A 14,856-nucleotide genomic window follows, 5' to 3' on the forward strand; every position below is an offset into this window, starting at 1 on the left:
CTCTCTCACAACGTCCTCTCACTTTCCGCCATCTTTAGCTCTTCCTCTATAATATATATATATATATATACAGGGTAGTCAAAAAGTATCGAACCCCTCAATATTTCCGTTCCCTTGCATTTTACAAGAAAATGTTTCAGACAAAAGTTGTAGGGTTTAAAAAGATCTATTTACTGATCTTATCAGTTTGACCTTGGATTGCGTTGCCAAAGTCAGATCGAAATTACATTAACTTTTTTAAACGAAACACCTAACTTTTTATTGCATATTCTTGTAGCTTATCTCGAGACCTTTCCAAAACACTACAAGAAAGTTTATTTTCGTTGAGTACTTTCCGAGTTGTGAGGCTTGAAAGCTACAGTGTACTGTAGTGTGGGTCCAGCCAATTAAGGCAAGAGTGGCGTGTGGGTCCGGCCAGTTAAGGCAAGTGTGGCGTGTGTCCAGCCAGTTAAGGCAAGAGTGGCGTGTGGGTCCGGCCAGCTGGACACGCCACTCTTGCCTTAACTGGCTGGACCCACACTACAGTACACTGTAGCTTTCAAGCCTCACAACTCGGAAAGTACTCAACGAAAATAAACTTTCTTGTAGTGTTTTGGAAAGGTCTCGAGATAAGCTACAAGAATATGCAATAAAAAGTTAGGTGTTCCGTTTAAAAAAGTTAATGTAATTTCGATCTGACCTTGGCGACGCCATCCAAGGTCAAACTGATAAGATCAGTAAATAGATCTTTCTAAACCCTACAACTTTTGTCTGAAACATTTTCTTGTAAAATGCAAGGGAACGGAAATATTGGGGGGGTCCGATACTTTTTGACTACCCTGTATATATATATATATATATATATATATTAGGGTGGTCCAAAATAACCGACTATTTTTTTTTTTCATGTGCTTCACCGGAAATCGAAAATATAGGTTGTAAAAGTAATTTTGCTTTTTTTTTCAGATTTATCAAAAATGTTTTAGAGGTCGCTGAAGTCGTTTAAACACGAAAATCGACGTAACATGCTATTTTAATTTTTTTAAATCATATTGAGGCATATCCTGTTGAGTTGATTATTGAGATATTGTTGCTAGGAACCAAATATATAAGCTTGAATTTTTGTAGCTAAAAATATTGACAGTAAGTCATTTATTTAATCCTTCAAAACTCGAATTTTCACAAAAATGGACATTTAAAGGCTTAAAAAACTTATTTTGACCAGTCGCAGTCAAAAATCGTTTGTGGTATCGGTTTCCTTGTTCAATGGAGAATATATTATGATATACAGAAATTTTAACATTTATTGATAGACAGCGCTGCAGTCATAAAACGCTTAAAGATGCGATTTTTCTTAAGCCTGGCCCTCATACCAATACCAGATTTAATTTTTGTGACAATTTATCGTTAAAGAAAAATATTTTTATATAAAATATATTTTTATGAAAAATATATTTTATAAAATTTTTATAAAAATTTTTATAAAAATATTTTTATAATTAAAATTTGTCTGAAAGGAATATAAAATATACAAGACCAATGTTTGAATGCATGATTTATTCAATTCCAAATTGCGATAAATAGAAAAAACTTTTGCACTTTATGTAAGGAAATAACATATCATTCAATTTCTCTTCTTTTTCAATAACACATTTACTACGAAATAAGGATGTAAAACTATTTGCAAATTTACATCGTTTTCCTTCTTTCACACACATGTAATAACACAATAACTGTTCTGAGTGCTTCAGTTTATTATTAATATTGACATGTGCAATATTAAATATCTTATTCATATTTTGAATAAAATTTTCCTTCTTTGACAAATTAAAATTTTATTTTTCTTTAAATTGATCCAGAGTGAATGTAATTTTTTAAATTTAGTTACAATATTTCGATGCTCAGTTGTTGGTATTCCAAGCTTATGCTTTATATTTGATGTTGCCTCTACAGTTCTTTTTGCACTTTCCGCTATATTCTTCTTTTCACATAGATGAAAAAACAAAAAATGTCTTAGCACATGACTGTTTGTAGGCAATTCTGTTAAGCCCGTATAACTTTCAAGTGGTGTTCCAAGTAGCCGTAAATTGACCATTTTTGCACAACTATTCTTATCCAAATAGAAAATATATTATAGACTAATCACAAATTCGGAACGAAGTGTTACACTGTAGGAAAGTACAACACACTTCGACAGCGTAACTGATACTGACGAACCTAACAATCCAAACAAACAAACGTCCGAGCGCCTATTCGCGGAAACCCGAAGGTTATTATTTACCGCGAATTAACTCAGTGTTTTGTTTTTATCATTGTGATGTTTTGATATGTTATTTCCTTACATAAAGTGCAAAAGTTTTTTCTATTTATCGCAATTTGGAATTGAATAAATTATACATTCAAACATTGGTCTTGCATATTTTATATTCCTTTCAGACAAATTTTAATTATAAAAATATTTTTATAAAAATATTTTTTATAAAAATTTTATAAAATATATTTTTCATATAAATATATTTTATATATAAATATTTTTCTTTAACGATAAATTGTCACGAAAATTAAATCTGGTATTGGTATGAGGGCCAGGCTTAAGAAAAATCGCATTTTTTAAGCATTTTATGACTGCAGCGCTGTCTATCAATAAATGTTAAAGTTTCTGTATATCATAATATATTCTCCATTGAACAAGGAAACCGATACCACAAACGATTTTTGACTGCAACTGGTCAAAATAGGTTTTTTAAGCCTTTAAATGTCCATTTTTGTGAAAATTCGAGTTTTGAAGGATTAAATAAATGACTTACTGTCAATATTTTTAGCTACAAAAATTCAAGCTTATATATTTGGTTCCTAGCAACAATATCTCAATAATCAACTCAACAGGATATGCCTCAATATGATTTAAAAAAATTAAAATAGCATGTTACGTCGATTTTTGTGTTTAAACAACTTCAGCGACCTCTAAAACATTTTTGATAAATCTGAAAAAAGCAAAATTACTTTTGCAACCTATATTTTCGATTTCCGGTGAAGCACATAAAAAAAAAATAGTCGATTATTTTGGACCACCCTAATATATATATATATATATATATATATATATACATATATATAGTAAAATTTTAATAATAATAAAATATTTTACTTAGACTTACTCTTAAAATAATGTTTGACTAACGATTATTTATACTTAAGTTCCAACTGATTATTAATAATATGTATAGTCTCGACATCGTAGCGAATTAATATCTCGTAATTTTGTTCGTTCACATATGTAATGATTAGCGTTCTATACTATTTTATAATTTCAATCCAATGTTTCTTTTATTTATTATTTTTTATTATTTATAATTTTCAATTAAATGGTTGTTGTATTTTTGTATTGATAAAGGCTGCTGTGACAGCCGAAACGTTTAAAATTTATTACAATTTATTGCCAAGATAATAAACACGAATAATATTACATAACATCTAAATCGATTGCTCTTTATTGGCCTCTAATTAATTGATTATTTTTATTTTACTTAGGTTAAATATTTCAATTAGTTATTTATATTGAATATTTATATATTATTATAATTAATATGTTTTAAATGGTTTATTTAAAGTTAAGGAAGAGATGAAGAATAGGCAACAAAAAGAGACAGAAGAAAGAAAAAAAGCTGGAAAATTAGAAAAGGCAATAAGAAAAAGAAAGAGAAGAAAAGAGAGAGGAAAGAAGAGAAGAAAGAGAGAGAATTAATATAATTTAATATAATAATATAAAATTTATAATTTATTTATTTAAGTAAAAATAATTATTTATGTATATACACAATAATGTATCTTTATAATAACGAATATATGTATATATAATTTACATATATAATACATAATTCTAATTTTCGAATTTCTATTATGTACATAATCTTAATCCCCGAATGTCTATTATGTACATAATTTTTATTTGTCATATTTCTGCCATTATATACACAATTATAATCCGTCGAATATATATTATGTATGTAATTTTAATTCCCACATTTCTATTATGTACACAATTTTTATTCGTGAATTTCTATAAGTTCATAATTTTAATTTGTCCAATTTCTGTTATATGTACCTAATTTTAATTCGACGAATTTATATATTATGTGCATAATTTTAATTCGACGAATTTATATATTATGTACATAATTTTAATTTATCAAATTTCTATTATGTACATAATTTTAATTCCCGCATTTCTATTATGCACACAATTCGTGAATTTCTATTATGTTTATAATTTTAATTTTAAAACACCAAATATCCTTCAATTATTTATTTATATAAAAAAATTTGACTAATATTTTAAAATTTACGAAAAATAAAAATGCCTATTTTTAAAAAATTTTTAATTTTATACGAAATAGACTCTTTCACAGATCATCGCCTAACTCAATACCAATCCATTTTAAATGATAGTCTATTTATGTAAAAATATATATTCCCATCTTAAAATTTATAAAAGTTAGAGCAACAAAAGTCATTTTTTAAAAAATTCAAAATTTTATAAAAAATAAACCCTTTCACCGAACCTCGTCAAATTCAATACCAACCATCTTTTGATGATAGTCTATTTATATTAAAAAATTTATTACGATATTTTAAAAGGACCCCGCAGAAAACATATCCAAAATGGCTTTCGGTAAAATTGGCTGAAACTTTGCCATTTTGTACTTCTAGTAATGCTGATCAAAAGTTACCCTAGTCACAAGTCAATCCTACGAGCCGTTTTTGTTCTGGAGAAGCTGAAAGTTCGATAATAGTGCCTGTGATTCTTTCTCGTTTTCAGCGTTATCCAGGATCAACGACGTGGACGTAGCGAGTATCTTATCCCTTTGTGTGTATATGTGTATTTGTGAGTATATGTGTAAGAGAATGGGTAGCTGGATATGAATGTGAGCGTGTGGGTGGGTGTGTAGATGGGGGTGTGCATGCATGCGTGCGTGTGCGTGTGTGGGTAGAGGTACGCGTGCATGTGTGTTTGTGTGTGTGCGTGCGAGTGCGTATGCGTGTGTGTGCGTGCGTGCGTGCGCGCGCGCGTGTGAGTGGGTTGGGGATGGTTGAGGGTGTGCTTGTGTATGTGTGTGGGTGGGTGAGGGTGTGCGTGCGTGCGTGTGTGTGTGTGTGTGTGTAAGTGGATGGGTGGGTATCGGGAGAGTGTGGGTGTGAGTGTTAACAGAGATAAGGACCCCACAGTAGTCATTAACTACCGCGGAAGTGACGAACCGTAGGGTCCTCATCTCTTCTGACATCCACATCCATACCTACTCACCCACCCACTTACACACACAGACACACACACGTACACGCACACCTCCATTCACACACTCACCCACACACACATGCATATCCACCCACCCACTTTACCCACACATACACACAAAGGGATCAGATACTCGCTAGGGTCCACGTCGAAAAATTATCATAGGCACTATTATCGAACTTTGAGCCTTTCCAGACAAAAAACGGCTCGTAGGATTGACTTGTGACTATGGTAACTTTTGATCAGCATTACTTGAAGTACAAAATGGCAAAATTTCGGCCAATTTTACCGAAAGCTATTTTCCATATGTTTTCTGCGGGATCCTTTACGAAAGTTAGAGCAATCACGGACATTTCTAAAAAAAATTCAAATTTTTATAAAAAATGAAATACTTTATGAATTTTTTTAGAAATTACAGTAAATAAAACTTATTTTACTTTAATTGCATCAAATTAGAGTGCTCCAAGTCAAATAATATTTGAGGTATAAAAAAAATACAAATGTAGGTGTGCACATCATGCGTACATACATACCCATTTTTTAAAAATGTGTTTTTTCGATGTTTTGAAACATTCTAAATACATTGATATATAGAAATCAGAAAAAAAATTTCATCAAAACAAAGCTTCCTCTATGAGAAAGCAAAATAAAAAATTAAAATTATGTGCATAATAAAAATTCGGCAAATTAAAATTAGGTTTGTAATAGAAATTCAGCGAATTAAAATTATGTATATGTATAATAGAAATTTGGAAATTAAAGTTATGTTAATAATTGAAATTTGGCGAATTAAAATTATGTACACTTGCGGAGTAAAGTTCCTTTGACGCGCGCGAAGTGCGCGCTTGTGTTGTTTACTCCTCTTTAATGAAAAAAGTGATACGCATGAAGTGTGTGTTTGGTATCGCTTGTATTATTGCCCCTTTCCAGCGTATGTGAGTGGTGGTCGATGCTTTCGTGAGAGAGAGAGAGAAAGAGAGAGAGAGAGAGAGAGAGAGAGAGAGAGAGAGAGAGAGAGAGAGAGAGAGAGAGAGAGAGAGAGAGAGAGAGAGAGAGAGAGAGAGAGAGAGAGAGAGAGGGGTAAGAGGTGTGGGCGTAAACGTTGAAAGTTTGGTGACAGTTCGATGACATCTCGTAACCAGGGCCGGTTCTAGCGGAAGGCAAACGCGTGCCCCGCACGTGGGCGGCCGATTTAGAGGGGCGGCCGAAAGGCCGCCCTCGGAGTCTTAATGTTTTACAAAAATTGAAAACAAAATCACAATTTATAAAACAATAATAATGTGTAAAAATAATCAATAGAATATAGTATAAATTCCAATAAAAATATATACATTAATTATAATAAGAGCATTCTCTCCCATCAATTTGCCTCTCTCTCTCTCTAATCAATAATATATATAAAGTCTCCAGCAGAGTCTATATTACTGATTACTGGGCAAGCGATTATGTTTTGTTTAATGCAGTGATGCCGAGAATTCCCCGACAGCGGAGATGCCAAATTGTAACAGCAAACAGCAAAACAGCACGCTTGGCGTATGTGCTAATCTGCTCCACGACATACATAAAAGCGCGAGCTTCTGCTGTTTGCGTCTGCAATTTGACATTTCTATCGGGCGAGATATTATATTTATACAGTGGAAGCAAAAAGTAGTGAATAGTGAATATCGATACAACATAAAGCAAAAGTAAGTAATGATAAATTAAAAATTTTGTTTTCCAAATCAACGCAATATTTATAATTTTTATAAATATTTATAATTTTGTTATTATTAGAATGGCAGATAGAAAAACCAAGAGACAATCTGGAGCGTTTTACAAAAAGAAGCGAGCAAAAAAAGCAAACGAACAGCAGCAATTAAAAGGAGCTCTAGAAAAATTTCTTGAATCTGATCAAGAAAATTCTTCATCAGTTTTATTATTTGAAAATCCCGAAAATGTTCCAATAACAGCTGATGTTGATTTTCCTGTTCCTCAAACTGAAAACACAGTACCAGATACGGATGTCGATGGAAAAATGGATACTGACGTAGAAGCATCTTCAGAAAAGGATGAAATTCAAGATCAAGTAAAATACGAAGTTCTTGGAAATGAAGATGATTCCATATCTATGTTAGATTTAAATGACCCAGGTACTTGGCCTAATATCATACCAAACAAATGTATCGAAACATTAGTAGAAATAGGGCCTGTTCATATAGATAATAATTATAAATTTCCTGTAGATGAAAAAACTGGTAGAAAGTTTAATATTTTATATTTTAACAAAATTATGGAAAACGGAGAAAAAGTTAAAAGAAATTGGCTTGTTTATTCTATAAAATTAAACCGTGTTTTCTGTTTTCCTTGTAAGTTATTTAGCAGAGAAAACATAAAAATAATTAATGATGGATATTCTGATTGGCGGCATTGTTCTGAATATTTCAATAAACATGAAACTGGTATTCAACATATTCAATGTGTAAAGAAGTGGTGTGAATTAAAATTACGACTAGATAAAAAATGCACAATTGACAAGGTAGAAAAAAAATTTATTTGACATTGAAAAGGAGCGCTGGAGAGCTATAATTAAAAGAATGATTGCAATTGTACAATTTTTAGCTGGTCAATGTCTGGCTTTTAGAGGAACAAATTCGCAAGTATACGAACGAAATAATGGTAATTTTTAAAGGCTGTTGAGATGATTGCTAAATTCGATTCTGTTATGTTAGATCACTTAAATAATGTTAAAAAGTCAAAAGAACTTAAAACTCATATGCCACATTACTTAGGAAATCATTTCCAAAACGAAATAATACACTTATTAGCTGGAGGTATTAAAAAAGAAATAATGCGGATTGTGCAATCTTCTAAATATTTTTCTATTATACTTGACTGTACACCAGATGTTAGCCATACCGAACAAATTACATTTATTGTAAGGTGTGTAAATATAAATATGTCAAATAAAGAAGTTGACATACACGAGTTTTTTTTGGATTTTTATCCTGTCACAGATACTACTGGTGAAGGATTGTATAACTTCCTATTAGAAAAATTATCAAATTATGAGTTAGATGTTCAAAATATTAGAGGACAAGGTTACGACAACGGATCCAATATGAGAGGTAAAAATATTGGCCTTCAAAAGCGCATCTTAGACATCAATCCAAGAGCACTCTTTGTTCCTTGTAATGCTCATACTTTGAATTTGGTCGTAAGTGATGCAGCAAATAGTAGCGGTGTAATATTTGATTTTTTTGAAATTATTCAGGAAGTATATAACTTTTTTTCTGCTTCCACATATCGATGGGATCTTTTAAAGAAACACATTACAAATTTAACACTTAAAAGTCTTAGTGAGACAAGATGGGAAAGCAGAATTAAAGCTATAAGACCATTACGCCTTAATCTAAAGAACATCATTGACAGTTTAACTGAATTAACGAATGATCCAACTCGAGACGTAAAAACAAAAAATATGGCTCATTCATTGGCACAAAAGATATCTTCTTTCAAATTTATATGTTCTATAATTATTTGGCACGATTTGCTTTCAAAAATAGATATTGTTAGTAAAATGCTTCAAAACCCAAAAATAAGCTTAGCCGAATGTGTTCATGCTTTACAAAATCTCAAAAATTACATTATTAAAAAAAGAAACGATGAATATTTTAATACGTTCATTAGTAATGCCGTTACAGAAGCTGAAAAAATTAACGTACAACCAGAATTTCCTATAATTCGCCATATAAAAAAGCCACGTCAATTTTTCAACGAAAGCAAAGCTGATTCGGTTGTAGATCCTAAACAACGCTTTAAAATACATTTTTATTTTCTCATTTTAGATCACATAAGCAATTCTCTTGATCAAAGGTTTGAATTAATAAATGAATGTGAATCTCTGTTTAGCTTTTTATATGATTTCAAAAAAATGGATAATGACGCCTTAATGAAATCATGTATGGATTTGGATGTAAAATTCCAATCAAATGAAAATAATGTGTTAAAAAGGGATTTTGATGGTATTCAGTTATATCATGAAATAATGTCGTACCGGGAAATTTTTCCTGACGCATCGTTATCGAACAATCCCTTTCAAGTTTTACAAAGAATCGTAGATGCTGATTTGTTATCTTGTTTCCCAAATCTTACTATTGCATTGAGAATTTTTTTAACACTGCCAGTTTCCGTTGCGTCTGGCGAAAGAAGTTTCTCGAAACTTAAAATAATTAAAAATTATCTCCGATCTACGATGTCCCAGGAAAAACTAAGCAGTCTTGCACTTATTTCTATAGAACATGAAATATCAGAAAGTATAGACTTGTCAAAAATAATAGACGAATTTGCGTCTCTAAAAGCCAGAAGAGTTAATTTAAAAACGTTACAGTAATTTTGTTATTTACTTTTAGAATGTTTTAAAAGATATGTATCATTAACAATTTGTTTGTCATTTCCTTTATAAATAATAATTAAAATAAAATACACAATACATATTTTACAAATGAAATTATTCATTTATTCTATATAGTACGAATATTTTTGAATTGTCCCAAATTTTTACGGAATAAAGGGGCGGCGAAAAATGGGTCTGCACAGGGGCGGCCAAGCACCCAGAACCGGCACTGCTCGTAACATATCGTGAGTGGAGTTAATGCAGAGAATAGAGGTTAAGAAATGAAAGGTAATATATACATATACCATATATATATATATATATATATATATGTGTATAATAATATACATATATACATATTAAATATAATATATATAATGCATACATATATATAATATTAAATAATATATGATAAATATAATAATAATAATAGAGAGAAAAAGAAATAGAGAAAAGAAGAGAGAGAAGAGAAGGAGAGGAAACTTTAAAATTAGAGATAACGAAGAATAGGAAAAAAGGAGATTAAGAAAGAAATAGAAAAGGAGAGGTGAAGAAAAAAGAAGAAACAAATTTAATGCATATTAATATTAGGTAATAATATTGTTTAATGTACATATTATATCGTATATACATAGGTATATTGAGTATTCCATATCAAGTGAGCCCTCTTTAAAAAATCGATCTTTTTATTTCCATTTTTTACAGCTTAATTTTATATTTAACATCCCTAAATCGATATTTTTTAAGAGTTTAACAAGGCTCTGTAATATAAATATAAATTTAAAGATATAAGACAGGCAGTAACTAAATTCTTTAAACTCTTAATTTATACACGCTGGCTTAAACGCGTTTGTTTATCAACATTATTACATATAGCAGAGAAAAGTATAGAATCGAAAGGATCTGAATAGCTCAGTTGGAAGAGCAGTCGCCCGGCAAGCGAAAGGTCTCGGGTTCGTTTCCCGATTCAGCGACTTTCGGATCTATATTTTTCTCTTGTATTTACTTATTTCCGTAGGGGGGTGAAAGGGTTATTAAAATTAAATCTCAAATATGAGATTATTTCATATTTTAAATCTTGGCCGTGACCAAGTAAAATATTTGGTGCCTTGTGCACAGATACTTAATCCTAACGAAAAATTTAGTTTCGTTAGGATAACGCACTGTCATCCGCGAGTTGGCTCTTACTGCCTGTCTTATATCTTTAAATTTATATCAATATTTTTTATTTTTTAAGGTTTAAAAACGACACCTCATTCTATCTTAATATGTTAATTATGTACTTAATTCCATACGAAGGATTTGGGCTTTGCATGCATAAATTGCATATAACTCAACGAGTTTTTGATCGGAATTTGAATTTTGATGTTTAAAATTCAAAATAGTAGATCAGTTTTACGATTTTAGTTTTATTATATACTATTAAGCACACATTTAATATCGAGGTAGAATAAGTTGTCATTTTTAAACTATAAAATCATTATATAACTTTTACTAATTGTAAGTAAGAGTATGAATGCTAAAGATAAAATTTAGCTTTTAAAAATAAAAAATGAAATGTCGCTTTTTGGAATAATAAAAGTGACCCACACAACTTGGTATGGAATGTTCCACATATATTAAATGTTTAAATATTATTAAAATTAATAATCTTGTAAATATTTTATTTTAAAGCTAAAGAAAATATAAAGAATAATGGAAAGAGATATAAAGAATTAATAGATAACGGGGTGATTTTATTTTATTGACATAATTTATAAATTATTAAAAATAAAATAAAAATAAAGTAATAGAATAATTTATATACAAATTTTAAAAATTAATTAAGCTTGTTTGTCGGAATTTCGGTTTGTCGGGAATACGGATTGTCGGGATTTCGATTTGTCGGGATTTTTTCTAATTTATATACAAATTTTAAAAATTAATTAAGCTTGTTTGTCGAAATTTCGGTTTGTCGGGAATACGGATTGTCGGGATTTCGATTTGTCGGGATTTGATAATGAAAATAATTAAAAAGTTTTGCTTCTTCATAGAGGAAGCTTTGCTTTCGTGAAAGAATATATTTTTAGATTACGCTAATGTATTCAAAATATTTCAAAACAAGGAAAAATTACATTAAAAAAAAAATATTCTAATGTATAAGTGTGTATATTGTGTATGTATGTATGTGTGTTTGAATATGCCTATCTATTTGTTTAAATTAAAATATCTCAAAAACTATTCGACTTACAACGTCCCAATTTGAGATACAAGGAGGAAGTACAGCATTTTTATTTATTATCATTTCTATAAAAATTTATGTTGTGTTTTTAATTTTAATGCAATTTTAATTTTTCAAAAAATGTTTGTGATTACTCTAACTTCCGTAAATTTTAGTAAGATATCGAAATAATATTTATTTTCATAAATAGACTATTATTATAGGAAGGTTTTTATTAAATTTGGCGATGAAAAGATTCATTTTTTATAAAATTTTGAATATCTTTACAAAAGAGTGGTTGTTTTAACTTTCGTAAATTCTGAGATATTAAAAAAATATTTTTATATAAATAGATTATCGAGGAAAGCGCGCGCAGTAGCGTGCGCTGCGTGCTAGTCCTTTTGTAAAAAAGGCATGCAAAGTCGATTTTCGCATGTATTGTTGTCGCTTTTCCGTGTTGCTGATTGGTTGTCTCGATTTGCGTTGTGTGTTAAATTTATAGCACGGAACGGCTGTCAACGCAAAGATTAATAGTTTGACAGTTGTTTAAAATAATATTAACTCTCAAAGCACACAAAATCAACGGCGCGCGCGAAGCGCGCGCTTGTGTTGTCTAGTCATCTATAATAAAAAAAGTCATTTGTACGCTGAAGTGCCTGTTATATCGCTTGTAATTGTTGCCACTTTTCCGCGTACGTAATTGGCGGTCGAAGCTTTTGTTAGAGAAAGGTGTGAACGTAATTACTGAAAGTTCGAATAATATACACATATAAAATATAATATATATAAAATGCACATATATAATATTCAATAATATATAATATATATAACATTAATAACAGAAAGAAAGAAATAGAAAAAAGAGAGAAGAGAAAGAGAGAAAACCTACAAATTATAGACATCGAAGAATTGGAACAAAAGGAGATTAAGAAAAAGGAAATGAGAAAGGGAGGTAAAGTTTTATATAATAGCTGTAATTTTTCCAAATTTTAGGACCCATAATGAACAAATCATTATGTTAGACATTAACACGTTATTTTGCAATATATTTTATTATCAAACTGAGGACCATTTTAAAAACATATTCTTATTTAATGTGATAATTAGTTTTTCCAAATTTTAGGACACAATGTACGAATCATCATGTTAGGTATCGAGGTTAGGTTACGTCATATTTCAATATTTTTTTTATCAATCTAAGGACCATTTTAAGGACGTATTCCCATATTTTGAAGCTTTCTCTTTCATTTTTTAATTTGTTTCAGTCATTTCAAGCGATATTTAATTTTAGGATTTAATGTACGTATCATTATGTTAGGTATTGACATTTTATTTTGCAGTATTTTTTATTATCAAACTGAGGACAATTTAAACGACGTATTCCCATATTTTGAAGCCAGCTTTTTTATTTTTTAATTAGTTTTGGTCATTAAAGGTGATAATTAATTTTTCCAAATTTTAGGACGAAATGTACGAATCATTATATGTTCGGTATTGACATGTCATATTTTAATATTGTTTATTATTCAACTGAGTACTATTTAAAGGATGTATTCCCATATTTTGAAGCCAGTTCTTTCATTTTTTTATAAGTTTTAGTCATTGAAAGGGATAATTAAATTATAAAATTTTAGGATACAATGTACGAATCATTATGTTAGGTATTGACACGTTGTTCGAAATTCGAACGTTAAAAACTTGCGGATAAGAAATCATTAGAATCTTTCATGCAGTATTAGCATGCAACATGCATCATGCGGATAATTTATTTTATATTATTTTGTAACATGCGTAATCTTACATTATATTTAAAATAGCGCTCGGCCGCAAGGGTATACAGATACTCCGCGCCTGCGAAAAATAAGCGCTTACGTAAAATCATAATAAACAGTAAGGACCGCGGCCGCGCGATAGGTGATATACAATAGTTCGGTTAATAACAAAATGCGATGTCGATCTCACAATAAACAATAACTCTATATGTTCTTTCGCCCTCAACCTACCGATGGAATAATAAAAATGTTCGTGAATATTCTAGAAAATAGGGACTATATAAGCACCCTCGCAAGAGGCCGCGGCGCTCTTTTCCAATTGCTTATCGTCGCGAATAGAGTGTGCTTCTAATCTCAGAAAAAGATCGCTTGTCTTTTTTGCTCTCAATTACCGTTGCTTGCGGAACACTCAGTACTTTATTTTTGACACGGCTTTTCTCTCGGTTATTGTACTTTCTGATACTTTCGACTCAGTTATCTTTCGGTAAATTCTGTGCGGTCTGAATAATTATATTTTTTTTGTTAGTAGTGTAAATATATTTATTAAGATTCACGATACGTGTGTGTCGAGTGCAGTGCTTTTCTGTCGTCTCGCTTCTGACCTTCCTATCCTGCTTTCCGTCGCGCACACACGTCATATTTCAATATTTTGTTTATCAATCTGAGGACCATTTTGATGAAGTATTCCAATATTTTGAAGCCCGCTCTTTCATTTTTTAATTAATTTTAATCATTTAAAGCGATGATTAAATTTTCCTAATTTTAGGACCCAATAATGTACGGCATTGACATGTCATATTTCAATATTGTTTATTACCAAACTGAGGACCATTTAAAGGACGTATTCCCATGTTTTGAAGCCAACTCTTTCATTTTTTTATAAGTTTCAATCATTTATAGCGATAATTAATTTATAAAATTTTAGGATACAATGTACAAATCATTATGTTAGGTATTGACACGTCATATTTCAATATTGTTTCTATCTGAGGACCACTTTGATGACGTATTTCATTATTTTGAAACCCAATCTTTCCTTTTTTAATTAGTTTTAGTCATTTAAATCTATAATTAATTTTTTCCAAATTTTAGGACTCAATGTACGAATCAAAATGTTAGGTATCGACGCGTCATATTTCTATATTTCATTATCAATCTGAGGACCATTTCAAGGACGTATTTCTATATTTTGAAACCCGCTCTTTCATTTATTAATTAGTTTCAGTCATTTAAAGCGATA

At 30.3% G+C, this 14,856-nt stretch overlaps 1 protein-coding gene across 1 annotated transcript; it reads left to right on the forward strand.

Annotated features, from left to right (window-relative positions):
* Positions 1 to 6,804: 6,804 nt before the first annotated feature.
* On the forward strand, positions 6,805 to 8,233 carry LOC114931198 (zinc finger MYM-type protein 5-like). Its single transcript, XM_085489566.1, has 2 exons — positions 6,805 to 6,957; positions 7,046 to 8,233. The coding sequence occupies exon 2, from the start codon at positions 7,047 to 7,049 to the stop codon at positions 7,806 to 7,808; it is 762 nt and encodes a 253-aa protein (XP_085345692.1). The 5' UTR covers positions 6,805 to 6,957; position 7,046; the 3' UTR covers positions 7,809 to 8,233.
* The last annotated feature ends 6,623 nt before the right edge of the window (positions 8,234 to 14,856 follow it).

The sequence above is a fragment of the Nylanderia fulva genome, unplaced genomic scaffold (genome assembly GCF_048542155.1).
Source record: "Nylanderia fulva isolate GAGA-0341 unplaced genomic scaffold, ASM4854215v1 Scaffold88, whole genome shotgun sequence".
In the NCBI taxonomy this organism is placed as follows: Eukaryota; Metazoa; Arthropoda; class Insecta; order Hymenoptera; family Formicidae; genus Nylanderia; species Nylanderia fulva.